Source organism: Sminthopsis crassicaudata, chromosome 3 (assembly GCF_048593235.1).
Source record: "Sminthopsis crassicaudata isolate SCR6 chromosome 3, ASM4859323v1, whole genome shotgun sequence".
NCBI classification, from domain to species: Eukaryota; Metazoa; Chordata; class Mammalia; order Dasyuromorphia; family Dasyuridae; genus Sminthopsis; species Sminthopsis crassicaudata.
In genome coordinates, this window is record NC_133619.1 from 173,150,367 (window position 1) to 173,178,119 (window position 27,753).

The following is a 27,753-nucleotide window of genomic DNA, read 5'->3' on the forward strand; positions in this document are numbered from 1 at the left end:
GCCTCAGTTTCCTCATCTGTAAAATTACCTGAAGAAGGAAATAACAAACTACTGTAGTATCTTTGCCAATAAAACCCTAAGAGGAGTCACAGAGAATCAGACATGACTGAACAGGCTAAGATGATTGAAAGAGATAATGATAAATGTTAAAGGGCATGTGAGAAAACTGGGACTCTAATGCTTGGTTGGTGGAATTGTGAAATGATCCAATCATACCAGAGAGCAAATTGGAATGCCTAAAAGACTAAAAAACTGCATATCCTTTGACCCAGCAGTGTCACTACTGGGTCTGTATCCCAAGGAAATCATAAAGGAGGGAATAGGACCCACATGTACAAAAATTTTGTAGCAGCTCTTATTTGTAGTAGCAAAGAATTGGAAAGTGAGTAGATGCCCATTAATTAGGGAATGGCTGAATAAATTGTAGTATATGAAGGTAATGGAATATTATTGTGCTATAAAAAGTGATGAACAAGCTGATTTTAGAAAGGTCTGGGAAGATTTACATGAGTGGATGATGAGCAAAACAAGCAGAACCAGGAACTGTACACAATAACAGCAAGAATGTACAATGTGTGATAGACTTGGTTCTTCTTGGTGATTCAGTGATCCAAAGCAATCCCAATAAACTTTGGATAGAAAATGCCATCTGCATCCAGAAAAAGAAATATGGAAATTGAATGTAAATCAACACAAGCTATGTTCACTTTTTTTTCCCCTGTTTTTTTTTCCTTTTGTTCTGATTTTTCTCCCCCAATATGATTCATAAAGAAATGTGTATTACAATTTTTTAAGCTTTAAAAAAAAGAAGAAAGAAAAATGACTGAATGAATGTAAACATATATAAAGAAGATATGATTTTAGAGGTGAAGGGATAAAATTAGCAACTAGGGCATTAGTTTAAGTGTCATGTAAGAGGTGATACTTGTGATGTGTTTTGAACGTGATTAGAGATTTCAAGAAGGAAGAAAGGATACATGGGGGATAGATGTGTAAAGGAGAAAAGAGGAATGTTGTATAAATGGAGCAGCAAGGATGCTAATTTGGCTGGAATGTAGATGTAATAATATACAACTGATCTGGAAAGAAAGGGTTAGAACCAGATTGTAAATGCCAAATAGATGAATTTATAGTTTATCCTATAAGCAATATGAAGTCCCTGAGGCTTCTGAGCAAAGGAGGGTCATAGCCGTATCTGCAGTTTAAAAATGTCAATTTAGTTGCTATGTGGAGAATGGAAAATATTATTCATCCCTGTTTCCTCACATACACGTACCAGAACTAGGATTACTGGATAATATTTGTGTATATACTTATTTGTAGATGTATATGACAATAACAACAACTATTGACACATCAATTGATAAGTTAGAGAGTAGAGAAAGAAGGGTAACAGGATGTGAAGGGCCTTGAGTTCAAGCCATAGGAGTATTTGTTGAAAGAAATAAGTTGTTTAATCTGGAGAATAAATTTATGGGAATGTGATAGCTACCTGAAGGGCCAATGTATGGAAGCATGATTCTAGACTAGCTTTATATGGCCCCAGAAGGCAGAATCAGAAACATTGCTATTGATCCTTGGTTCTCAAAAAGGACCAGTGATATTAGAAGGGTGATGTCTTGACTTGAAAGTGAACTAAATTTAAGTGAGGTAGGGTCTATGCAAAGTTATCAGCTTCATTTAATTAGTAGAAGCTACAAAGAAGCAAATTTAAGCTTGATATCAGGAAAAATTTCCTAACAGTTATCAATGTCTAAAAGTAGATTGAGCTATCTTTGAAAATAATAGATGAGGAAAAGGAAAGGGAAGCTTGGCAAGAGAGTCTGGATAAGTCATCCCACTCATTTAAAGATAGAATGGATAAAAAAATCAAATCCTTGAAAAACAAAATTACTGAGTTGGAAAAAGAAAATAGCTCTTTAAAAAATAAAATTGGTGAAATGGAAAAAAACTCCATAGAACAAAACAACTCACTTAAAAACTCACTTGGACAATTAGAAAAAGATATAAAAAAAAGTGAGTGAAGAAAACATTTCATTGAAAATCAGAATCGAACAAATAGAATTGAATGACTCAAGGAGACACCAAGAATCAGTTAAGCAAAACCAAAAAAATGAAACAATGGAAAAAAATGTCAAATACCTTCTTGGGAAGACAACAGACCTGGAAAATAGATCCAGGAGAGACAATCTGAGAATTATTGGACTCCCTGAAAAATATGATGAAAAAAAGAGCCTGGACACTATTTTCCAGGAAACTATCAAAGAGAACTGCCCGAATGTTTTAGAAACAGAGGGTAAAATAGACATTGAAAGAATTTATTGAAAATAATAGGTGATCCATTCTTTGGAGACTTTCTAGCAAAGACTGTCTGCTAAGTTGTAGGAGAGATTCTTTTTCTTTTTTTCCTCAATAGTATTTTATTTTTCCAATTACATATAAAGAAAATACTATGCTTCAATACTCATTCTGTCTCCATAGCTTTCTCTGGATGCAGATGACATTTTCCAGGGAGAGTCTTTTTCAACTTCAGGTTGACCTGTATGGCCTTAGAGGATCTTTTCACCTATAAAATTTTATAATTCTGTCACTTTTTAGTTCATATAGCTCTGAGCTAATAGAATAGAAACAGATGAATAAAAAATTTCATGATACAAGAAAAAAAAATTATTTGATAGGTTTAATCTGCTAAAGAGTTCTCCTGCCCTCAAAGTGGTGATTTATTCACCTATTAATCATATTAATGAATTCACACTTATACTCAGCAAATTCTGAGGCTGAGTGAATTTGAAAAGGTGAGACATCCTGAATAAATTGATACAGCATGAATGATGATGAATAAGCCATATTGTCAGTTGAATTGCAATTAATATGAAATTATAATAACTTTAAAATGTGCACTTTTATGAAAAACAGTCTGCTGATCACCAGACGATATTGCGTGTGCATAGAAATAAATCTTAGGGGAAAATATTGTGTCCACATAAAAGAGCTAAAAAGTCATAGTATTTCTACCCAAAAAACTACCCACACAGTATAAATCAGACTGTGGAGAGAATATAAAATATGTAATTTTAATCTTATGACAATTTGCTTTCAACTTAGGCTGTATATATCCCTTCCAAAGTAATCAGCTTGTGTCTCCCCTTAGTGACAGATAATAAGCTCTCTCCAATATAGAAGAAAAGATTCTTTTCCAACACCTCCTGCATTCTCCTCCCCCGCAGTCCTTTCCATCCCATACTCAGGAAAAGAAAGGAGCTGGTTTTTGTTCCAGGATCCACATTGCTGGATGCATACCACAATATAGCACATATTTAAAAACACTACCACTTGTGACAACAAAACCAGCTTAAATCTCTCCTCTTCTGCCTTTTGCACCAATTTTATGCTTGCCTATTCTCAAAAATAGGTACGTGAGGGGTGGGAGGTAGGGAATAAGGAGTGTGTGTGAAACAGACTGTGGCCATCCAATGTCAGAGATAACACCTGTCATTGTGGATTGTGTCCCCCAGAGATGTGTAAACAGAACAGAGAATGAACCTACTCTACCTTCCCAGGGCCCAATAAAACTGTCCCTAGATGCTGTCTGCATAATGAAGGAAGAATCAGGTTTAACCAGATTTTCAGGTCACTCATATCCCCTTAACAAATTCCTGCTCCAGGTCTGAATGGGATATCCAGATAGATAATCAAACAGGAGGGCTTCCAGAGTTCAATGCTTTAGTAATGGGGCACTGCTGTGTGCTTCCTGTTTCAAAATTCTTTCTCTGCTTGTGGCCTAGGAAAGTAAACAAATCATATTTGACCTGAAAATGTGGCAGAGGCTGCACTTTTCTCCTTGAATCCTTTTCAGAGAAGCTTGAGGGAACTGAGCCTTGGCTTAACCACACTGATTAATTGTGAAAGTCAGAGAATTCGAAGAATTATTTCTATCAGAGAAGTTGTAAGTAAAACCCTGGAGGTCCAAAGGAAGATGGAAATTAAGTTAAGCACCTAGTAATATTGTTTTTTTTTTTTTAATAGATAGGCAAGAAGTGGTCACTAAGGGAGTGACCAAGATGGCACAGGAAGAGGAAACAGCACAGCCTCCTCTCAATAATCATATTTATTGCACATATTTAATCTATAGCAGATTGCTTGCTTTCTTGGGGAAAGGAGATGATGGAGGGAGGGAGAAAAATTTAGAACACAAAAGTTTACAAAAATGAATGTTAAAAACTATCTTTACATGTATTTGGAAAAATAAAATATTATTGAAATTTTTTTTTAAAATAACCCCCATAAATATCTAAGTAGAGATCAGACCCAAGTGATTAGGAAAGCCAACGGGGAAAAAGTTAAGTCAGTTTTCTAGCACAGGAGCTAACTAGGAAGTGTATCTGACTCAAGAACTGATAACTAAGATTCAGAAGACTTGGAGCTAGAACTCAGCCAGACCTTAGGCTGTATTCCGGGCAAGGAGTGGCCATAGATCGTCCTATGTATCTTGCAGGGTACAGAAACAGGAGTTAGCCAACAGTAGTGCCTCTGTGAACTCAACACTGGTTTGGAAACATAATGTGGGCTTAAGAAGCAACCTGCAGCTAAGTGTGGGACTGACCTGCAACTGTATTTTAGAGCAAAGAGAAGTCACTTATCTAGGGGGTACATCTCTGTCCTGAGGCTGTGGACTGGGCTGGGATCAGGAACAGAATCAAAAAATAACCCTATGGCAATAACCCCAGAGAGAAGCTCGCATTCGGACCCAGCCCACTCTGAGGAATTGCCTTGCTTGAAACACTGAATGGGTGGTTGTCTCTGCCAAACTGAGACCTTATTAAAAAGGTCTTTATTCCAGGCCATCTCCAGTCATCCTGATCTATACCTGACAACTGGACCCAATTAATTTCAAAGGAGAAAGTGAGGCAGATGACCTCACACAGCCCTCCCTCATTTAAATCCAATTCACTTGCATCTTATGGCATCACCTCCCTGATGTCATGGTCCCTTTTGAGAACAAAGGACAAACAACAGAGCGACTAGGGTAGGGAGCTCAAACTAAAAAGGAACAAGCAGTTCTGTTGTTTCAAACCTGAAGATGCTGGCAGCTAGATGACAGAAGTTGTGGCTTGCTCCAGCCAGAGGCAAACCTTTAGTTGTGTCATCCAAACCTAAATTAGGAGTTGCAAAATGGTCATTTTTCATTTTAGAACAGAATGCTGTAATCTTTGAAGATCACAATACTCAATACCTTGAGAAAGCAGCAGCAGTACCCAGAAACCTAGAACAGGACTTAAAAAGGCCCTGACATTCCCTCCAGACGTGTACAAAACTTGGCCCTAATCCAAAACCCTAATTCAGAAAGTAAGACTGGAATAAAAAAAAAAAAATGACAACAAGAATAACAAGAAGAGTCCTATGATAAAGAGCTATTATGGTGCTGGATACTCAAAACACAAACCTGAATGAAGAAAATAATTTTAAAACATCTACCAGCAAAATCTGATAGAAAACTACAACCCAGTTGCAAGGTCAATTAGAATTACTGAAAGGAAGAAAGCAAGAATTTTTTTTTTAAAGTTTTAAAATGTTACAAATGAAAAGGCAATGCTAAAGGCAAGACCTGGAAAAGAAATGAGTTTTGGAGGAAATATTTGAAAAAAATTAACAGTTTAGTACAAGATGTATAAAACCATAGCAAACAAGAGAATCCCTGAAAACTAGAATATACCAAAGAGAAGTTAACAAATCCAAGATATAAAAAAAAAATTAAAACAAACTATTGAGGAGACTAAAATTGATCCTATATAATTTTTTATGGATCCTATTTACATTTAATTATTTTTTCCTGTAATTGTCTGTCATAGTTTTTTGTTTCTGAATTTAATTCAGAATTCAGCTGGTTTATAATAGATTAAGTTTAAAAATCTAGTTCTCTTCCTAATCATTGTTCTATCCTTGCCTCAAAGAATTTAGCTAACTTCGAAAGAAGTCTGGACCACCATCTTGCAAATGGACTCAAACAATGAACATTTCTTAGTCACAAGAGAGGAAAGGGATTGTTTCTAACACCCATTTCCAACTACCAACCAATTATATTGTTCCCCAGGTTTTAGCTAATGTAAACCATCATGTTATCTTTATTTCTTATTGTGCTCTTTATTCTGTGCTCCCCAAAAACTTACAAAAAAGGAGGTGTCATTTTGCTCAGGGTCTTTAGCTGGAAACCAAAACAGTCATTGATTCATCTTATTCTCAGGTTACCAGCTCTGATAACAAAAAATGATCTTGCTCAGAGAAATATGCTCCAGTTTTTGTTGTTGTTGAGCTTTTAATTTGTGTCAATATATCATAGAAAAACCAAAGAAAGATAACTTAGGAATCAATAAGCTGCTTGAAAGTAATGATTTCCTATCACATCACCCCAAGAGCCTAGATATTTAATAAATAATGAAAGAAAAGAGCCCAGATCTTTTAGAATCAGAAGGCAAAGCAAAAACAAAAAGAACCTATCGGTCACTCCTGATGGAGTCCCCCAATTAAAAACTCTCAGAAAGGTAAGAGTCAAAACACAATTTCTAAGTTAAAAAAAAATAATGTAAGTAGCTAGAAAGAAAGAGTATAAATATTGTATTTAGAAACCAGACTTAGAATTACTCAAGATTTAGCTGCTACCATTTTCAAAAGAGCAAAGACCTGGGAATATGGTATTCCAAAAAGGAAAAGATATACACTTCAACCAAAATAACTCACCCAGAAAAACTATAAGGTGAGAAAAAGGATTTTTAATGAAAAAGAAAACTTACAAGCATTCTTGATGAAAAGTCCAGAATTGAATAAACACTTTGAAATACAAATGGAGGAGTCAAGAAAAACACCCACATACATAAAATAGAACTAATCAAGAAAGGACTATACAAAACTGAAGTACTTATGTTCCAATGAAACACTAATATAATCATGGTTCACAGAGGGACTTAAATAAGATGATGTAGTTGGGAGTAGTGATTATATTTTAAGGATGATGATAGAATGAAAGGGAGAGAAAACAACATATTAGAAAAGAAAGGGGAAGGAAAGGTAAGACAACTTATCTCACATAATTGGGTTGGGTGAGTAGAAAACTATACAAATAATGAGAAAATGGTAGATGGAGTGGTTGTCACTAGAACCTCATTTTCATCTGTACCAGTCAAAAATGGTACAAACACACATAAACATAAAATGAAAATCTGGTATAGAAAAATGTTAAACTTGACAAAGAAATAGGAGGAAGAGGGATGGCAGGAATAAGAAAGTGAGTAGGTTTAGGGATGGATTAATTATTGAAAAAACAAATTCCAGTCTCAGAAAATGATTTTGAAGAAGAGTTTAAAGGAAACAATGAATAATTACCTGAGATTGGGATCTGAATGAGGGGACGAAAAAAGTGGCAGAGGAGAGAAGATTATTTGATTATAGATCATTAGTGCTTCTCCTTTGTAAAAACAATTTAGGGAATAAAGAGAAGAAAAAATATAAGAAAACTAGATGGAGGGAAATGCACAATTAGTGACCATAAATATGAATGTGAGACAAATTTACACATAAAATGGAAGAGGATAGCATAATAATCTAGAAAGCAGAATCCCATAACATGTTATTTATAAGAAACAAAGACTCACACAGAACTAAAATAAGAGGCTGGAACAAAATGATCTTAAAAAAATACAGTGATGTTAGACAAAGCAATAGCAAAAATAGTCTTAATCAAAAGAGATAAGCAAGGAAATCACATTACTCTGAAAGATAATGTAGATAATAAATTAATATAAATACTTTACACATATGTACTAAATGACAAATACCCAAAAGAAAAGCTAAATGAACCACTAGGAAATACAGAGTCAAACTATAATAACGGGCACCTCAATGATTCCCTTTTAGACAAAGACAAAATTCAACAAAAAAAAGAGAAAGAAGTTAAATACCTAAATAAAATTTTAGACTGGTTAAATATGACAGAGCACTAAGGTTACAAAATAAGAATAGGAAGAAGTATATGTATGTATATCTGTGTATATGTACATGTGAATATATGAAAAAATCTCTCTCTCAGCATGCATAGCATATTTACAAAAACTAACTATGTATTAGAGCACAAAACTTCAGCAACAAATACAAAAAAAGCAGAAACATTATACAACACAATTTTCTGGCCACAATACATAGACATTATATTTAATAATGAACCATGAAAAAAAGGATTAAAATGAATTGTAGTCTAAATGATTATACTACAAAGAATTGGTATGTAAAAGAAAAATTAGTAGAGACAACAGACACTTTCATTAAGGATAATGAATATCAATGATGATATTGAGATAATATATCAAACTTTGAGTAATGTAGCTAAAGTAGACCGTAATAGAAAATTTATATCCCCAAAAACTTTCACAACAAAAGAGAGAAAGGATATATCAATAAAGTGGATATGTAACTTAAAAAGCCAAAAAACCAATATATTAAAAACTTTAATTAAACACTAAAATGGAAAGCCTGAAAATCAAAATAAGGATGAACAAAACTGAAAGCAAAGAACAAAGGAATTAATTTAAAACAATCAGGATCTGTTTGTTGTTTTTTTTTAATAGAAATAGATTTTTTTTTTAAAAAAGAAGTAATTTATTTCTAAATTAATAGTATTAATAAGAAAGGAAAATATGTAACAAATGAAGAATAAAGGAAGCTGTTGGAAACTATTTTTGCCTAATATATCCTGACAAGTTAGATGAAATAGATGAACACTTACAAAAACATAAAATGTCTAAATTTATGGAACAATAAGTAAAGAGTTGAAATAGGTCAATCTCAGAAAAATAGCCTTTTTGGACTCTTTACCATACCAAAATAGCTTCTTTACCCTAAAGTTCACTCTTCTACTTTGGTTCCTTCCTATTATTGATTGTTAGATTTATGAATAAGCTACTGCTAAAAAAACAAAGTCTGCATTTGAATAATGTATCAAACTGAGCAAGGCCTGAAAAAGTAGGAAGAGAAAGACAAAGATTTTAATAAAAATGTACTCATAAAAGTTGTGCTCTGGGTCTCACTATGTTCACTCACTATGATTAAATTCATAGATATAGAATTTTTATTATTTATTTACTTTTATTTAAAATTAAATACAAAATTTTAAAAATAGAAAGACAATAGAGAAAAATTAAAAATAATTGTTATGTGCCCAGTAGAACATCAGGGAGGATTCAAAATATTTAACAATAAATTTCCATTTCAAGAAAGCACATATAATAGAAGAGATTATATATTCATGACTGTCCATCTTTTCTTTTCTTTCTTGTAGGTTAAACTTTTGTTCTTTGTTGTGCACTTTTTGCTTTATTCTTTTTTCCCCTTTCACTCCCCCAACTTTTCCCAAGTAGGCTACAGTTTAAGCATGGGTATATACACACTCACACACACACACTCACACACATACACACATACATGTATGTAAATATATTTTCACATTTACATATGTCTATATACATTCACATATATACACCTATACACATATGCATTTATATATATGTAGCATGAATCTAAACCAATATTAATATCATTAATATATAATGGAGATTTCTCTCTTGATTAAATCTTTAAGTTTGATTTTGTCTGAGATCAGTGATTCCTAACCCTGTTTTTTCCCTGATGAATTCTACTCCTGATCTTTGTTATAGAGTTTGTGGATATTTCTTATTTCCTATCCTTGCTAACTCCTCCCCCCACTCATGGATACATTCCATATCTTTTCCCCCCCATCTTTATGCATTAATTTACAGACCTTATCACATTCCTGACCATCTTTCTCTACCCCACCTTATCCTATTCCTTACCGTCTTATTTCTTTATAAATTTCGGATGGCGCTTCACGATTAGATATCACATTTATTAAAATATATGATTGGATTATTCACCATCTAGGGGAAGGAGTGGGGAGAAGGGAAAATGTAGAACACGAGGTTTTGTAAAGATTTATGTTGAAAAATTGTCCATGCATATGTTTTGAAAATAAAAAGCTTTAATATGTTAATATGTGTGTATGTATGTATGTACTATATATATATATATATACTGTGAACTGCTCTGCTAGGGATATAAAGACAAATAAATAAGAAAGTTCCTGACATCAAATGGGGGAAGATGACATGAAAAAGGGAGATGAAAAGGATGGGATAGTGGGGAAAGGATGGGGATAGATGGGACCGTGGCACCAAGTTATACAGATGGCTTAAAAGTGGCACGGAGGCTTGGTTTTCAGCAAAAAGAGAAGAACCCAACCCCAAAAGCTGAGTCTAAGGTTCCAGAAAAAGGAAAAGAGATTGATTATCCAGGTGAAAGTAGCATAGTGTGATAATTCACACAATTTAGTGAAGTCCTGAGAGATCCAAAGGAACTTGAGTGCTGTAAGGTAGGTTTTCTGAGGTAATTCAAACCAGGAATCTCTTAGCCAGAACTTAGCATCTTTAAGAATTAATTATAAGGCCAAAATATAAACAAAAAAAGGATATGACTGGCTTAATTTGTGTAACAGATGTTTGGCTAATGTTAGAATATGTATTTTAGAATACATTGCAGCTATCTCCCAGTCCATTTGAGTAGTTCCATATTGTTTTTTTTTTTTTTTTTTAATAAAACTCCTTCAAAGCAAATTATATTTGGGATGGAAGGATTTACAATATTATATAATTACCCTTAATCTTGGCACCCATTTAGGGCCCTGAACTGATACAGGAATTTTTTTTTTTTTTTTGACAAGGCAATTGGGATTAAGTGACTTGCTCAGCTAATGTGTCAAGTGTCTGAGACCAATTTTGAATTCAGGTGCTCCTGATTCCACGACAATGTTATATCCATTATAGTTGCTCTGATAGAGGAATTCAATTCAATATTTGAGGACTAGGCTTGTAGTCTCATCAGTACAGGGAAATTCTATAACAACTCCTTCCAGTTACAAAGACTGGGAAATTGATAGTCTCAAGAGAGTTACTGGAAGAGACTTGGCCAATGTCACAAAGTCAGAATCTGTTAAAGGCAGAACTTGAATTCAGGTCTTCCTAACCTCCATTTTGATATTTCTCAACCAGGAAACATTATTTTAAAAATTGTAATTGCTTTACACTTCTTTTTAGAGACAATTAGGGTTAAGTGATTTGCTCAGGATCACACAGCTAGTGAACGCTGGTCCTCCTAAGTCCAGGACTGGTACTCTATCCACTGCACCGCCTAGCTGCTCCTATTCTTCTCTTCAAAACATTTCTAATGACAATTTTGCACTTCTTTCTCTTCCCCATAGTGACTTACTATTTTATAAGTATTGTAAGGATTTGTAAGGATTTTGTACAGAATAGGGAAGCAAAATGTTTATTGATGGATCCAAAAGGCAGGGGTGGGTGGATGGGATTTAAAATATATATCTTTTTAATTAGCAGTGTCTAGGAACACATTAACAAGTACACCTCTCTCATCCTTTTTAATGGCTAGGATAAAATATAGCTTAAGAAGAGATGCAATATGTCCCTTGAAGTTTCATTATAATGGGCACAGATTGAACAACAGATGATCCAAGTGTATGGTTTTAGTCCAACACTGGGATCTGAAATGAAGAGGGAATAAACTGCATCAAGTACTAAAAAAGCTCATCTGTTCTATCTGAAAACAATCTGATTCAATATTTTTCCTATTTGCACCTGAATTATAAAAAGATTATTAACGTCAACTCCCAAACCACTGAACTGTTTTAATTAAATGCTGACTTATCAGTTCTTTCCTCCTACAATCCCCCTGCAAAAACTCTAATGATGGCTCAAAGAAAATCCAACATTATAAAAGGAGCTTTCAACATACCAGGCAATATTCTTCCAACAAGAGCATCCAGTAACCAAAAGGACTGCTCTTCACTCTTTGTAATAAGAAGCAGATATCCTGCCAGGAAATTCATTCCCTATGATAGAAAAAACAATGAAGAGGGATTCATAATGGGCCTTAAAATAATCTGTAAGTCCACATCAAAGATCAGTTTTCAGTTTATCTTGTATTATATGTGTATTATATTCAATAAATATAATACTCCAGATATAGACATAATAATGAAAAAGTATAATACTGGAAGTAGTAAGCATTCTATCCTGTTTGGTTATGAATTACAACCAAGGACACAATCTCTTTGGAAAAGTCTAGGAAATGGAGAGGAAAAGGAAAAGATATTTAACCAATTTCCAACATTTCCTTTGAATATTGATGTTTAATAAGTTTTCATAATTTATGAAATTTTATAATAATGACAGCATAAAAGAAGAAATCACATAACTCACAACAAGTTTTCCCAAGGCTTAATCTAAAATACAGAGTGTCTCAAAAGTCTTTTAAAACTACACTGACTTTTAGTAATTCAATAGTATAAAAATTATCACAGAGCAGAAAATACACTGGACAGTTAAAATCCATCTGGAAATAAATAGCAGACAGAGGAAAAAGTCTTTTAAAAATAGCTATAATGATTGACAGAAATATGCAGGACAGTTTGAAGATCAAAACACTATATATATAGAACCAAAGTTTGTTGAAGAAAAAATAAATAAGCCTTGGTAATAAAAGATAATGTTTCACTCTAATCAAGTCTAAGAGGAACAACAGTCTTGGCTTTATACATTCAATACTTACTTGTAGACAAAAGAATGTGTAAAATATAATCCTGTGAATTATTTAGATGCAGTGATAACTAGTATCTATTACTGTTCTTTGAGTCTGGCTTTTTGAAAAGCATCTCTTATTTCATTCCTCTCTCCTTTGTTTTCCCTCTCCTTCCTTCCTTTTCCCCGGAACTAATCTGTGATAACAGGCAGCTAAATGGCCTTGGGTTCCTCAAATTATGCCCAGAAGCAAAAGAAAACATTGTTCCAACTGGAGTCACAGAATTAAAAATCAACCATATGCAGTTGGGCAGACCTCTACATCAAGCAAGTTATTAGAACCATGTTGCAGAACTCAGTTTTGGCTCTTTGCAAAAATCTCAGTCAGTCTGGCTTTCATCTCTGTGTGTCTCATGCACAAAAGCCTAAAAATCTCAAAAGCTCCTTTTCAGTTCTCATGACAGCAGATAGCTTGATGCCTGCAACCATGGTGACAGGAACCTGTTTGGTACTTTCACAAAGTAGGCATAAAAGATGGCTCTTCTGAAACCATTCCAGGCGGCAAGTACTTCAGCAGCCAGCAAAGTCTGTACAACAGAAGTTTGGCCCACACCTTAAAACATTCCTGGGCTTTGTCCTAGCATGATGTTTTGACCTTTGCTCTCTAATGAGTACAATAACTTAGAAAGCATTATCATAGAGAAAAATCAGATAATAGAGAACACATACACACATAAATTATGGTGTCTAACTCAAAATATCTTCATTAAGTGTTGAGGTAGGTGTTTTCCAAACTGATACCATTTTATAAGTGAACCACTGGGAAGGAATTTTTTTCCCCCAGTAATTCATGCAAATTTATATTGAAAACTAAAAACATGATGAAACCTTAAAGTGCTTTACAAATGTTAGCTATCTTAGTAATAATATCAAAACCATGTAGGACCAGAACATCATGCCTGGTTATCTTAAAGATACTTTCAATGAGCTACAGAAAATCATCTTTGATTCCAATAGTGTCTTTCAATTACAAAAAGCAGGGGCTTTTTTGTTTACTTATTTGACAGTTTACATAATAATAATAATAGCTAGCATTTATATAGTGCATTAGAGTTGACAGAGCATTTTATAAATATCTCATATAATTCTCACAACAACTCCAGGAAGTATATGCTATTATTATCACCATTTTACAGATGAGGAAACCAAGGCAGATAGTTGTTAAATGACTTGCCTAGTAAAGGCTTAAGGTTGGATTCTAACTCAGGTCTTCCTAATTCTAAATCTATAACCCTAAAAAATAATAACAGGATAGATAATCATTCAATTATAGAAAGAAATCATTTTATCCACTTATGTAACTGTCTGAAGAATAGCAAAGCATAAAAGAATAATAGCAAGACAGAGATTCATTCTAAGAATTTAAGGTCATTGTATATGAATGTCATAAAAAATGAGAAGAATGAAATAATATTATTACATATCATTTTTTCTTATCCTTTATATATCATTGTGCTGCTGGAATTATCCTGAAAATGCTTTCCATGAGCCTTATAAAAGACAGGCCATCATTCAGATAGTATAATTCAATTACAAAAAAAAGTCACTTCACATTAAACATTTTTTAAAATGGCTAGTAGCATTCAAAGTTTGTACAGTATTTTACATACATGCAAGGGATGGATGGAGCCCCAATGAGACCAGCAAAAATGTGAAGGTCTGTAGAGGCTAAAAGTCAGAGACACTGAAAGGTGAAAGTGAGAAGACTTTCAAGTGAACAGATGAAAGGCTGGGAGAGGTGAGTAACTCAATTGCATATTATGGAAGCATATTAAAAACTTCCTTAGCTCAAATGAAAATTGTATTATTCAGGTTGAAAAGCTTTTTTTCAAAATTTTCTTATTTTGAAAATGTATAAAAGGTTAAGAATAAGAACTAAGGTGCCAGGGAATGGATCAAGATAATAACCAAATTTAATTCTTGCTTTGTTTAAATCATTGCTTTTTTACCTCCAAGAGTGATGGGGCTATTAAATTACTCTTTTCCTCCATTGATTTTAAAGAATATTATATTGATTTCAGGAAGAAAGTGTTTTGATTATTCCAGGAGAACAGCTTAAAGGAATGGTCAAACAAAGTATCAAATAATGTCTATCATTTTGGAATATTAATCCTAAACTGTATTTATATATATGTGTGTATATATATATATATACATGTATATATGTATATGTATATGTGTATATATTTATATATATATGATCTTTCACTTGTTCAAAATTTCTATAAATGTAACTTTCTAATCCTTTTGGAGAGAGGGATATCTAAAGTCACAGTAGAGGGGAGTGTTATGCCTGTTTGGATACTTCTCTAAGATAAAAATGCTAGTATTTAGAATAATTTTTAAAAAAATGTTTCTTGAAGACCTATGCCTAAAACTTGAAGTATAGTATTAATATGTTTTTCTTGACAATATGAAGAAGCCAGCAAGACAATGCATATGCTTCCAGGTCACAGAAAGCATTTATACCTTTGTTTCTAGCTCCTTGTCTAAAATTCCCAAAGGTAAATAGAAAGTAAAAATGACTGGATTGAAATTAATTACCCCCAGGCAACATGAAACTAATTATCCTAAGTAGCACATGATAGGAAAGGACTTTTGAGGAAAGGAATAATGTCACCATTGCTGGCAACATGTTGAAAAAGCTTGGCGACACTCCAATTTACAATTTACCCATCAAAAAAAGAAGCTCTGGAGATAAGCTGATTGATCAGTCCAATAGAGAGGTTATACCCTAAAAGCACCAGCAACAGCAGTACTGGAGACTGATGAGGAACCAATATGACCATTGAATGACCTGATTGACCACTGTCCCTTTTAGCCAACACACAGAATCCTTAGGAAAAGCAACCAAGATGTAGGTCTAGGAAGAGACTATGTACCGTGCAAGGAGCCAGCCTAGCTAACAGCAAAAATGCATTGTGGTGAACTTCATGAGGACTTCTGGCTACATGGAAGTTCTCCACTCATTACTACTATACTTTAAGTTAGTGCCCTCTCTTTTTGCCTTGGACTCTGAGTATATATATATGAAAGTGTACCCCTGCTTGCTATGCCATTTAAGTGACTCTGCTAACAGTGGAGTGTTCAGAATAGCCACACACAGCGTTATCCCTAGACCTCTGAAAGAAATAACAACCACTGCACTAGGGACCCAATCTCATTTGAGTCTCATAACAGTCCTATGAAGTTGGTACTATTTGAGCCTTAAAAAGATTAAATGGCTTGTTTAGTCCCATAGCTAGTAAATGTCAGAAGCTAGATTTCAAAGTATATCTTGAATGATTCCAAGTCCAGGACTATATTCCCTTTGTCAGTAATAGTGAATTTCTATATCTGCAAGGAATTCAATATAGCTAGGGCTTTCACTTTTTCATCTATTGTAATACAATTATTCAGAGTAGTTTAAACTGTACTTACCTGGCAATATCCTACACCTTGATTATGATGTCCATATGCTACCAATACATTGTACAGGGTATGTTGTAAGCAGGGATCAGCAGTCTGTCTGAATTTTACATTGTCTGGAAATGTCCTGTTCATGTCTATAGATATATATGAGAAGAATAAGAAGATGATATGAACTGGCAAGACAGAGAAAAACATATGCTCAGAATGAAGGTATGTTTAATATACCTACTAGGAATGCTCAGGACCATGACCTGCAATGTTTTTGTATTTTATTTAGCATTCAATTAATCCAACAATTCCTTTTTGAGGAAGGAAATTTTACAATCCCCAAAGGATGCAAGATGGATGATTCCACTATTGGATTCAGACCCTTTATGACTTCCTTTCATTGTAGTTGGCTCATATGAACTCACTCCCTCAAATCAGGGAAAGAAATGAATCCACTCCATGTGTTCTACTGAATCTATTGACGGGAGTGTAAGATCAGATGACAGAGTGACAAAGGATCATTGGGGACTGCTGGACAAAAACCCAAAACTATGTTCCATCATCTGTAACAACTCAAAACTGGATAGTCTGAAGCTCTTTGCAGGGAAATCATGAAATAGGACCAGAATGAATGGGATTCTTGGTACTCATATTTGAGGGCATCCATGTTCTAAGGGTTATAGGAACATGTATAAGAAAAAGAAAGCGGTAAAAGTGCTACAGAATTTTGTCTCGTCCCCTCCCCATCCTTCTTTATGACTGTAAACTAATTCCTCACCATACCTTACTCTCTCCACTTACATTCTTTTTCAAGTTATTCTTATGATTAAAAACTAAGGTACATTTAGTTAAAGAAGATTTTTAACTTTAAAGACAAGGAGTTTTATAAACAATATGTTGTTAAAAAATAATAAATCAAAAACTTTCTTTTGCCTGGAATTTGGAATTTACATGAAAATCAGACCTTCAGATCATATCAACTTCAGATCAAATCAGACCTATCAGCTAGATAGAACTTTGGAGAATTTTTAAAAAATTCTTTTATTTTATTAATTCAGGAGACAGAAGACCAGACAGGTTTAAAACAACAACATCCCATTCTGTTTACCTAATCTGATCATTCTTTCCCAAATAAGTTGTTTTAGCCCTGGTGAGTGATTAACCGCCAACCTCTGCTAATCTGGGGAGTCAGATGCCACTTATGCTGTGAGACCTTTGGCTGTACATTTGTTCTGCCTTGACCTCAGCTGACTAAGAATTCTGAAATCTGGGGACAGGTTTACAACCAACTACCAGCATGTCTGGTCAGCTCCCACTTCTCTGGCCCTCAGTTAGAGACCCTTTGAACTTTGAGCTTCAAGTGCTGAAGAAAAGAGTCACAATACGATCACAGGACCAGGAGCTATTTGTAATGAAGGACACAAGGGAGCAAAGTCTCATTGCTATCCAAGAAAATGTAACTTTTGAATAATTACAGGTTCTTCTGAACTCACAACGTTAAAAGTTCATGTGCTCTCCAATAAATTTTATTCCTCTCCGGAAGAGCAAGCTCTATGAGGCAGAGTTATTTCAAAAGAACATTGACACGGTATCGGATATGATTTTTAAAAAATAAGTTATCTCAACCAGTACATTCCACTCTCACTCCTTTTTCCACTCTTTGACAACTGACTGTCATTTATAGTATGGAAGGGTATAAAATGAGATGTCTATGGGTAATAGGAATATTTTGAAAAACTTTATAAATAAAATACAACCAAATGGATGATTAAAATCAAAACTTCCTATTAATACAAATAATTACTTTTCATTTAATTATTGTTTCAGCGAATAAAGACTATGGATTATTCCTAAAATATCACTATTTACGATTTTAGTTTAGTCTTTAAAACTCTCATATCTAGGTATTTGAATTGTGTTTCAGCCTCAAAAAATTTGATTCTTCCATATGAAATGAGAAAACCAACTGCTAAGAATCATCTTCCATTGATACTTTAATAGTAATTAATTCCAAGACTATAAAATGGGCACAAGGATAATAGATGAATAACGTGGAAGTAAATAAGATCCTAGGAAAATCAGCTTCCTTGGAAATTTGTAGACTGATACCAAAAAGGAGATTCTAAAAATAAGTGCAGGTATTTGTATCTCCTTCCCACCTCCCTTCCCTAAATGTTCAGCACAGCTTTTTTTGTTGTTATTATTCTGGACTTGTAATTTCCTTAGTGAGGAGAAAGGGAATTGTGGGTATGGAAATTCTCTTTGCCAAGGTGGAGTTATAACCTGGAGTCTGAAAGGGTTGCCTGGGGCACTGAGGAAATATGAAATTGTCCAAAGTCATACAAATGTATGCATCAGGAGAAAATTTCAAACCCAAGTCTTCTGGACTCAAATGCCCTCTAACTACTATACTTTTCATGTCCACCTTTTCCCACTCATTCCTTTTTAAAAGCAAAACCTGTGATTTTATTGGTGTGTAGGGGTTGCTGAGGGAAGGGTATTCCCTTCCAGTACCAATCTTTACTTGCTCTGCTGTTTTGAATCTAAGAGTAACCCAGGGCTCTAAGAAGTTAAATATATTGCCTTGAGCCACAGGTCTTCTGATTCAAATAATAGTTTCATTTTTGTTGTTGTTTTTCCTTTATTCTCAAAGAGACTCATAACATCAGGAAGGCAATGCCATGAAATGCAAGTGAACTAAATTTAAGTGAGGGAAGGCTGGGCAAGGTCACCTGCCTCACTTTCCCCTCCAGAGTCATCCATCCAGGGTCCAGGGGCCAGATACAGATCAGGACGATTGGAAATGGCCCTGGATACAGTGGGAAACCTAGACCTTTTTAAAAGTTTGTTTGACTGAGGTCACACTAGTCTTAATCACTAGCTTTCCACCACACTCATTTTTCCCTCATAAATCACCAAAAACATTTTCTTAAATGAGCTGCATTTTCAAATGAATTTGTTGATCTTCATTGATATATTAAGTATTATTTATTGAGCTTCATTTTTATAGTCAATTTGTTGATTTTCATTGTTATATTCAATATTATAATTTCATTAGCTGGTGCTAAGTTTAATTAAACAAGAGTCAAGCTGTGGAAGCAGAACTTGCTATCCCATACGGTATTGTCTAGTCTACATCATTTAAGGCACACTGCCATTGGTTAGGAGTAGGAACGATGAGGGCATCACCTGTCTTGATTGCTTCCACTAGTTTGTCATTTCTTTCTCCTTCTAGCAGCTTCCCATAATATCCTGGGTTTTGGTCCATCTGTGCCTGCGCTCCACTTGTGGCCATCCAGACGAATGCCCGATGTTCATTGGGAACACCTTTCCTTATGTAGCGTTTTACTGAAAGAAGAAAACAAACACAAAGTAGCTTTGGAAAGAAAAGACAAGGCTCAAGAAGAATTCAAAATCTAGAGGAAAAAGGTTCTTGGAACAAATAGTAATGAAATTCAAATGCTCCCAGCCCTTGACACAGAAACTTAAAGACAACAATAAAAAAATATCGCCAAAAATACAAACTCCCAAACCCTACTTTTAAAGAGAAAGTATGCAGAATCAATAAATAATACACATTCTACATTAATGCCAAAGTAATTAAGTTATCAACCATCAATCAATAAGCTATAAGTTCTGGGCACATTCCAAGAAAGCAAAAAAATTACCTTTTTTTTTTTGCTGAGGCAATTGGGGTTAAGTGACTTGCTAGGGAGTGTTAAGTGTGTGAGACTAGATTTGAACTCAGATCTTCCCAACTTCAGGGCTGGTGCTCTACCCACTAGCCATTTAGCTGTATTGGAACTGGCCTGAATCATCTCATTATTAAAAAACGTCACATTTGAATTGATCATTGTATAATCTTGCTGTTATCATCTACAATGATCTCCTGGTTCTACCTACTTCACTCAGCATCAGTTCATGTAAGTGTCTCCAGGCCTTTCTGAAATCATCCTGATCGTTTCTTATTGAACAATAATATTCTAAAACATTCATATACCACAGCTTATTCAGCCATTCCCCAACTAATGGGCATCCACTTAGTTTTCAGTTTCTGGCCACTACAAAGAGGGCTGCCACAAACATTTTGGCACATACAGGTCCCTTTCCCCTCCTCAGTATTTCTTTGGGATATAAGCCCAATAGCTTATCAAAGGGTATAAAAAGTTTGATAACTTTTTGGGCATAGTTCCAAATTACTCTCCAGAATGGTTGGATCAGTTCACAACTCCATCAGCAATGCATCAGTGTCCCAGTTTTCCCACATCTCCTCCAACATTTGTTATCTTAGCCAATCTGAGAGCTATATAATAGTACCTCAGTTGTCTTAATTTGCATCTCTCTGATCAATAGTGATTTAGAACACCTTTTTATATAACTAGAAATGGTTTCAATTTCTTCATCTGAAAATGCATGCAACTTTTTGTGTGACAAAAAAAACTGAGACGGATGTCCATCGTTTGTGGAATGGTTTAACAAGTTGTGGTATATGATTGTAAAAGAATACCATTGTGCTATAAAAAATGATGAGCAGGATAGTTTGAGAAAAACATGGGGGAAAACTTATATGAACTGATGTCAACTGAAATGAGCAGAATCAGGAGACCATTCTATACAATAAAAGCAATGCTGTAATGATGATCAAAGACTTGGCTACTCTGATCAACACAATGTTCCATTACAATTCCAAAGGACTTCAGAGAAAGAAATGATGCACTCTGTATGCAGATTGAACCATACTTTTAAAAAATTATTTTTGCCTTTTTTTGGGCAATATGGCTACTATGGAAATATGCATGATTTCACATGTTTAACTGATATTCAACTCTATGCCTTCTCAATGGATGGGGGAGGGACAAAAAGAAGGAGGATTTTGGAACTCAAACTTTTTTTAAATGCTAAAAATAAAAAAAAAAAGGAAAAATAGTAATCTGAGGAGGTTCATATGCTTCACCAAACTGCCAAAAAGGTCCACGATACACACAACTGTTAAGAACCAACTCCTATTCTAGACTAAAACTCCCTTCCCTGACTACCATTCATTCAACTTAAGTGTGTTGTCCACTCCAGTTAGAATGTAAGCTCCTTGAAACCAAGGACTGATTTATTTGTCTTACTGGCATCTAACACATATGTGACTCTTAGGAAGCACTTAATGCTTTTGTTCAGGGATTCATTTATATGGGAAGCAAACAAAAATTTTTAATTAGCATCTCTGTGCATTTCTTCAGACGTTCCCATTTATCTTCCAATACATATCTGTAATTGCCTTTGAAGAACATCTCACAGTTCTTCAGAAGTCTTTCTTAACTAACTTCTGGTCCTCATTCAGAATTCATTGTTTCAGAAGACACGGCACATTTGGCCATTCTTTCTACACTTGATTTCATCTTCCCTCTCATGACCACATGATAAAAAAGAATTAGAGAATTGGCAGATCATTAGGTCCCCATTGCCAATCAATCAGTTAACTAGCATTTATTAAGTCTCTACTGATGTGAACTCAACTACTGTATTCTCAGGAATTGCTCAAATGAGCCTGTTATCAACCATGATGAAAATTCAGTTTTCCTAGATTGTCCAGTTAGCATCTTTAAGAAAGTCTCAATATCTCATTGTCTTCCCTTTATTTCCCCTTCTTCTCTTTGAGCTATAAAAAATTATGTCCCCACAAAAGCAAGTAGCTTAATCACCAGACTCTGCCTTGTTTAGTAGTTGAAGTCCGTGAGCTACTTCAAATAATAAATGGCAAACCTTTGTAATCTATGATGGATGGCTATGTCAAGATTGTTTAACATTTCTGCAAATTAGTCTTCCACTTCCTCAATGTTCTCAATTTTCATCACGTTATTCTTCCTCATGCCACATGAGAATAGTCACACTCTCGATTTTATCATAATCCATAAGTGTTGTACTTGTGTGAAAGAATATTAAAATTCTTTTATTGGGCCACATACTTTATCATTTCATTCCAACCTATGCCTAATTTCTCCTGAATTTATTATATCTCCTCCTTCCTCATGACCCCCAATCCCAACTATCATTTTGTACTCTCCTAGACTATCATCTCTACTCTAGCTTCACTTTTCTACCTTGTCAATCTTGATCGTATCAAACATTTATATTACAGGATCTTCTACTCTTGAATTCCTTTATCCTACATGGCTTGTTATATCTAATACTGGATTCCTTCCACAATTCTGAATAATATTGAAAGAAACCATGAAATCATACTGACAGGTCTCCTACAAATTTATGTTATCTAATTTTAACAATCCTAACTAACCAAGACATTCCTTTTTCCTATTCATAATTGTAGCTGTTCCAAAGCTTTTTTCTTTTCACACATCCTATACACTCTATCCCCAGTCTCTCAGCAGAGGTCCTTGCCTCTGACTTTATTGAGAAAAGAAAGGCCACTTGCAATAAACTACAGAACTATCAGTCTCAACTCTACATATTAAATCCCTTAAAATGGAACCATTTCCCCTCCTTTATTTCAGTCTTTGATTAAGAAGTAGCCTTTCTCTAAGCAAAGTAAATCTTTCTAGCCTCCTCAGTCTCTTCTTTAATATTGGTTCATTTCCTAGTACCTACAAGAACATTTAGGTGTCTTCCATCTGAAAAATAAAACAAAACATAAAAAAAAATAAAATCCAGTAACTCTAGTTACTACCACCTACCACCCCCTCAAACTATCATTCTATACCTCTTTCTTTCACAGCCAAACTCCCAGAAAAATTATCTATATTTACCACTTATACAATCTCTTCTCTCACTCCTCAATTTCATGGAACTCAGATGAAGGTACTCTTCATTATTAATCTTTTAATTGCCAAATCTTAGTTCTTATACCTCTCAACTCTTGACACTCGGACCACCCTTACTTCTTGTATACTCTCTCTTCTCAGTTTTTGTGACACTGCTCTCACTGGTTATTCACTCCTCAATTTCTTTTGCTGGATTTTAATCCACATTCAATCTCATGTTGTAAGTGTACCATAAGGCTTTGTCCTGAACCACTTTCACTCTCATCTCCTCCTCCCCCCTCTCTCTCTCAAGGATTTGAGCATCATCTCTATGCATGTCTTCTAGGCCTATATACTCTTGCCTAAACTCATTGTGCACCACACATTCTATTCAACATTTCAAATTGGATGTCCTATAGACACTTCAAACTCATCATGCCCAAAACAGACTCATTTCTCACTGTCAGGAGAGTGATATCCAACTTCAGAATTTCCCTCTTTCAGTGAAAGGTACCACAATCATTCCAGTGACCTAGATTCATACTCTTGGAATCATCTTTATTTCTCCTCAATTCCATATACCTACTCAGATACTAAATCTTGTCAACATTTCTCATGTCTCCTCTAGTCACAGCTGTCACTGAGGTTCAGGCTCTCATTACTTCTCATACAATAGCCTCAAAATTCATCTTCCTTCCTCAGTCTCTTTCCTCTCCAATTTATCCTCCACATAGTGATTCCTGAATTATAAATGGGAGAAGGCTGATAGGCATTATATAGTACCTGGTGAGTATACCAAGTGCTTTTACTTTATTTGATCCTCACAATGACCCTGGGAAGCAAGGGATAATCTTATGGCCATTTAAAAAGTTGCTGTTCAGTTGTGTCCAACTCTTTGTGACTCTATTTGGAGTTTTCTTGGCAGAGACGCTGAAGTGGTTTGTCATTTCCTTCTTCAGCTCATTTCACAGGTAAGGAAACTAAGTTGGTTGACTTGTCCAAGGTCATACAGCTAATAAATATCTATTTTAGTGAGTCTGGATTTATGCTACAAATTGCCTCTGATCAAATATAAATCCTTCTTTCAGCATTTGAAGCTCTTTGCAAACTGATTCAAATTTATTTTCCCCAGTTCTTTTATACATCACTTCCATTCAAATATTCCATGTAGATTAGTCAAACTGATCCTCTTACTATTTCATCTCACCTGTGTATCAACTTTACAAAGTCTGTTCTGCATATGTGGATATTTTCCCACTCTTTTTCCACTCATCCCCTTTGAATCCCAAGTTCACCTCAAGTGAAACCTTCCATGTGAAGCCTCTCCTGATCCCGCCAGCTGCTTATTTTTCCTTCCCTAAAATTACATTGTACTACTTTGCATTGCAGCGACCAAAGCCCAGATCAGCTTGATAAATGCTAAATTTTCAGTGCCAAGTATTTACACTTTGGAAATCAGCAAAACTATAAATAAGGGCTTGATTTTTTAAAAATTGTCTAGACTTAAGAGAGTGACAAAGAAAATGTTAATAATTTGGGTTAAACTTAAAAGTGTCCTGGGTACACCTTTCCCCAGGAAAGCTGGTTGTTAAACAATTACTAGGACATCCTGGCCTGTTAACTTATTTTTTACATATTGATAATTGTCTCTCCTCAGAGAATGCAAAAAGATCTTGAGAGCAAAATTGTCCTTGGCTTTGCATAGCCAGGTTCTATGCACTTAGACTAGCACAGGATAGCTGCAATATAAATTATTCCTTGTTTTTCTCCCAAGTGAAGTTTAATAAATGCTGGTTGGTTTTGTCACTCAACCTGTGCAATTTATAGAAATACATAAATTGTAAAAATACACAAAAATACTTAAATCCAAGTGTCAGTTTATAATTGTTCTCATATGTAAGGCATCACAAAAGTCTTAATAAAGTTTTAAGCTTTGGTAAATTGCACTAAGACTTTTGGGATACTCTATATGTACACAGTTCACAAAAGACCTTAGGGATTACTTGGTCCAATTTAGACATTTTAGAGATTAGGAAACAGGGTCACACAGGAAGTAAGGAGGAAAAATGGAATTTGAATTCAAGTTATTTTCCTAAACTTTGTTTCCATTGTAACCTGAAGGCACTTCTTCAGGATTAGGAACAGTGATTTTATTTCTTTTTTTTTAAATCCCTATCCTCGGCATCTTCTATAGTATTTTCCACAGAGTAGACCCTCAATAAATGCCCAAATTGTATTAGTTTAAATCTTCTCCAAAGTCTCTTCTAGGTCTAACACTTTCTGATCCCAAAGCTTAGCACAGTGCCTGGCACTTAATAAATGTTTATTAATTAATTAATTTCTCTGGATTTGATAGAGAACCTCAGCTAAATATGTAAAAGGATTTAGATCTGGAAAGAACATTAAGCACCAATTCATCCAATTCTTAATTTTATAGGTCCAGAAAAGTACAGTTAGTTACTAATATTTTTAACTTATATCAAACTCTGAATCCAATGCTCTTTCTACCAAGCAAATCTGTATTCATCTTTCTTTACAGAATATCGTTTAAAGGATTTGTATAGGAATAAGACTAAAAACTTTTGATCCTGAATTTCAATTTCAGTGATTACTCTAAACTCTCCTAAAAAACACATATTCCAAAAGTCCATGTTATTGGGCTAATTGTTAAATACTCATTTTCAAGTAAGAGGATCTCCTCATGCAAAAGAAAAAAAACTAAAATTGGTAGATTTAAAAGTAAAAAAGCTTAACACAAAAATTGTGTTTTAAATGGCATAATCAAGAGAATTATTTCATATTGATTCCAATATATGGATTAAGCATTTTAAATAGTCATTTTAAATGGCAGCTGTACTGTTGGAAATTTGGGGATAAAAGAAACTAAGGGAAAGCTTTCTCTAGAAGAAACCTTTATACCAGATGGTTAAGTGGTGAATGCCTAGAAATCAGTTAAAATTTGAGAAGGAAAAACAATTCTTCCTTTCAGGCAAAATTTATTTTGCTAAATTTCCATTTGTTTTAGCACATTCTTTATCCTGTTTCAAATATTTGTCTCATGGGTAATATCAGACACAAGCATGGGAGTATTCATTCATCCATTCATTACCTTGTTTTCCACTAAAAACTAAATCTAATTAGTTCTATAGGAAATACTTTCTATGAGTGAAAGATAAGTGTAAAAGTAAAACTAGTACAATTTCTAATCAACCTGTAAACACAGAAGAGAGCAATGGGATTGATGAACTTGAGCCAATCTATTTTTCATTGTCACTTTAGAACAAAAGTCACACTGTGTAGCTGACATTCAAATTATGTTTAAGCCTCAATATACAACATTGTTATTTTGAGTATGTTGACTCACCTTGAAAAGAAGCTACACGTTCTAACTAAAATAATGTAGCCATTTTATTTTCCTTTAACAATGCTATAAAATACAATTTTCATATGCAATCCTTTAAAAAACCCTACAAACACTCGGTGAATTATTTTTAAACAAAAAAATAACCCATTAAAAATAACATGACCCCAAATAATTTCCTGGATTTTTTTTCCTACTTCTTATGTTATCCATTAATTTTCCTGTGGGGTGGATATGTGAACACCTAATTTCTCCCATTGTACAGATGTTAGTATAAGAAACAGAAATTAGGCAACAATTATACTTTCTCCTCCTGAAATGACTTTATTATTTCTTTATTTATGTACATGCTGTATTCCCCAGTAAAATATAAGCTTGAAGGCAAGGACTATTTCATTTTTGTCTTTGCACCTTTAGTATATAGATCAGGGTCTAACATAATATATGCTTAATAATTGTTTGTTGAGATGAGATCACAAGGGAGAAAAGAGTTGAAAAAGCATGTATTAAAACCCCCATTACTAATTAGATATAGTTTTAGGCTAAAAACTTTACAAATATCATGAGGTCAGGAGTAGATTTAGGAACAAAATTTAGTCTTAGGAACAAAACTAACATGGCTTGTTTACACAAGACTGGTTTTTTGATATTATAACTGAAATAGCTAGCATCAAACAAACAGGAAAACCTTGATGAATTTCCATCGCTCATTCTATCTTTTGTCTGGTATAACATGATTGTACTAAAATATTTACATTCATTTTCATTATACAGATACACCTCTCTCTCCCTCCCTCTCTCTCTCTCTCTCTCTCTCTCTCTCTCTCTCTCTCTCTCTCTCTCTCTCTCTATATATATATATATATATATATATATATGTGTGTGTGTGTGTGTGTGTGTAATTGAATTATAAAAATTATGTAAAACATGTTTAAATACACAAGTATATATATATGTGTGTGTACATATATATATATATATATATATATATATATATATATATATATATATATATATACACAGCTAGCTAGCTACCAAAGTAGATAGAATAGATCACTGAGCTTGGAATGAAGATTCATCTTTATGACTTCAAATCCAGCCTCAGATACTCACTAGCTAAGTGACCCTAGGCAAGATATTTAATCTTGTTTACCTTAGTTCTCTTATCTGCAAAATGAGTGAGAGAAGGAAATGACAATCTTTGCCAAGAAACGCCCCCCTCCCCCATGGGATCACAGAGAGTTGAATATGACTGAAATGACTCAACTGCATACATGTATGTGTATGTATACATATACACATGTATTTAGTATGTATGCATGTATGAGAAAGAAGCATAGAATAGTGGATAAAAGATTGCTCTTGGAATCAAGAAGATTTGGATTCAAATCCCACCTCTGACAAAAACTAGGTGTGTAATCCTAGGCAAAATCATTTAACTCTCCAGTATTAAAAGATATTGATATTATAATTAATGTCATGTGAGAGTGAGAGTTTAAAAGCAATATATATATTCAAAAATACATATACT

The 27,753-nt window shown here is 34.3% G+C and overlaps 1 protein-coding gene across 3 annotated transcripts in view; it reads right to left on the minus strand.

The window, feature by feature from the left end:
- Positions 1-27,753, minus strand: part of GRTP1 (growth hormone regulated TBC protein 1) — a 68,303-nt gene that overhangs the window by 33,445 nt on the left and 7,105 nt on the right. For all 3 annotated transcript variants that reach the window (XM_074299578.1, XM_074299579.1, XM_074299577.1), the window contains 3 exons: positions 19,302-19,460; positions 16,134-16,258; positions 11,869-11,965 (listed from right to left, as the gene is read on the minus strand). In XM_074299578.1, coding sequence (XP_074155679.1) covers positions 11,869-11,965; positions 16,134-16,258; positions 19,302-19,460 — 381 coding nt within the window. The remainder of the gene's footprint in view (positions 1-11,868; positions 11,966-16,133; positions 16,259-19,301; positions 19,461-27,753) is intronic.